Raw genomic sequence first — 1788 nt, forward strand, 5'->3', positions numbered from 1 at the left:
CCCGCGACCATGGAGATATAAACAGCTTTTTATAAGGTAAAAATAATAAAACAAGGTCTTTGTCTGCAATGATTAGACATGTTTTTTATTATTATCATTAGTGATTATCTCAATTTCGGCTAAAAGAATTGACAAAATCCTACACACTGTGCCTTTAAATACAAAAAGTGCTGTGTAAAAGCTGCTTTATTAATTAAAAATATTTTTGGGGCAAACTTATGTGTTTAGCCTGCTTAAAGARGCTGTCTGCCATGAAGGATTTTTATAAAAGTCGCCACTACAAAACGTTGCAKAAAGCTAAATATGARAAGTTTATTGAAGTCACAAGTACATAAACAACACACAACTTTTTACCAGAACTAGAACCACACAGCAGTCTGAACTCAAGGTGTTGTACTTCACCTGAGAGGGGTTCTCTGTGGGGCGGAACCTCAGCAGACTGAGCTCCAGGGAGGAGCTTTGTACAAATAGGCGGAGCTTAACCAGCAAGCCTTTAGGCAGCTGCACATGACGACCCCGGGAGATTCAAGGATTCCTCAAACATGCATGAATGAGTCAAAGCAACTCTGGATATATTTTTGATGATGACATTATATAAAGCTCAAAAAKGTAGATTTTTCATAAAATCCCCCCACCCCTTTAAATAATTTCCATCACAAAGTTCTAACAAAAAGACAATCCTACAAACCCCAAAATGGCACTTGTGAGAGGCATTTTTTATTTATATGTTGTGTGGTTTGGCATAATTCAGTCAAACACAATAAAAACATGAACCTACCTTTGCTGCTGATCTAACCCTGAGTGTACAGTCAGCTCCCTGATGTCCTGCTGCCACCGATGCATTTGTGAGAAAATATTCCCTCGGCTGCTCTCTGTGCCTTTGCTGTCGARGCTTGAAAGCTCAAACATGTCCTGGATTACTGCTTTTTTATTTTTTTTCTTCGTTTTATCTGAGCAGGCCTGCTGGATAAGCAGCACAGGGAAAATATTCTCAGCTTGTTCAACAAATAATTCAACTTTCTCCACTTTTTYTATTGTTTTGAGACAAAAATGACAGAGAAAGGCAAAAAATTTGATTGCTTTCACAAAGTTCTCACTAGTCTGTCACTTGATTTAATAAATAGAAAATATTGCACTGGGTTTGCAAAACAGCACTCGCGTTGTTCTTTTTTAGRTGTAAATAAAATTCATTTTATTTTTATGTGCATGAAAAGCAACAAGGTACAAGTAGAGCGTTTGTAATTCACTTACCAGGAGAAAAAAAGGATTTATTTATCTTATGCAAATGAGAGATTAATACACTCAAGCAAAGCAAAAAAAGCATCCAAGCCGCAACTGGCTAATCAATCATGGTGTGGGTGTGACAGGTACCGCAGCTCCTCATATTGCCTTCAAAAACAAATTCCTAACAACACAGATGGCAGAAACACACACACAACAAAAAACACACGACAAAGTGGCACGAGCTCTCACTCATCAGCACGCACTGAGGAGAAGCCTCTGAGAAGAGGATCAATCACAGCATGAGAGGGGCGAGGATAAAAAGACATAAGAGAAATGAAATGGAAAGACGAGCGCACATAAACATGCACACACGAACACACAAACACTAACCAAGGTGTGTGTGCTCTTATGGCTGAGGACCCAGAGTGGAAGACTAACAACCACAGACACAACAATGACTCATTGTGGCTTATTGCTCTCATCAAACTGGCACTGATGGGGATTCCTAGAACGTACACACACACACACACACACACACACACACACACACACACACACACACAC

The 1788-nt window shown here is 39.4% G+C and overlaps 1 protein-coding gene across 1 annotated transcript in view; it reads right to left on the reverse strand.

Annotated features, from left to right (window-relative positions):
- Positions 1 to 640: 640 nt before the first annotated feature.
- Positions 641 to 1788, reverse strand: part of LOC106523132 (transmembrane protein 211) — a 56447-nt gene continuing 55299 nt past the window's right edge. Inside the window, exon 3 of the mRNA XM_014016455.1 lies at positions 641 to 963. Coding sequence (XP_013871909.1) covers positions 947 to 963 — 17 coding nt within the window. The 3' untranslated portion in view covers positions 641 to 946. The remainder of the gene's footprint in view (positions 964 to 1788) is intronic.

Source organism: Austrofundulus limnaeus, unplaced genomic scaffold (genome assembly GCF_001266775.1).
Source record: "Austrofundulus limnaeus strain Quisiro unplaced genomic scaffold, Austrofundulus_limnaeus-1.0 Scaffold145, whole genome shotgun sequence".
In the NCBI taxonomy this organism is placed as follows: domain Eukaryota; kingdom Metazoa; phylum Chordata; class Actinopteri; order Cyprinodontiformes; family Rivulidae; genus Austrofundulus; species Austrofundulus limnaeus.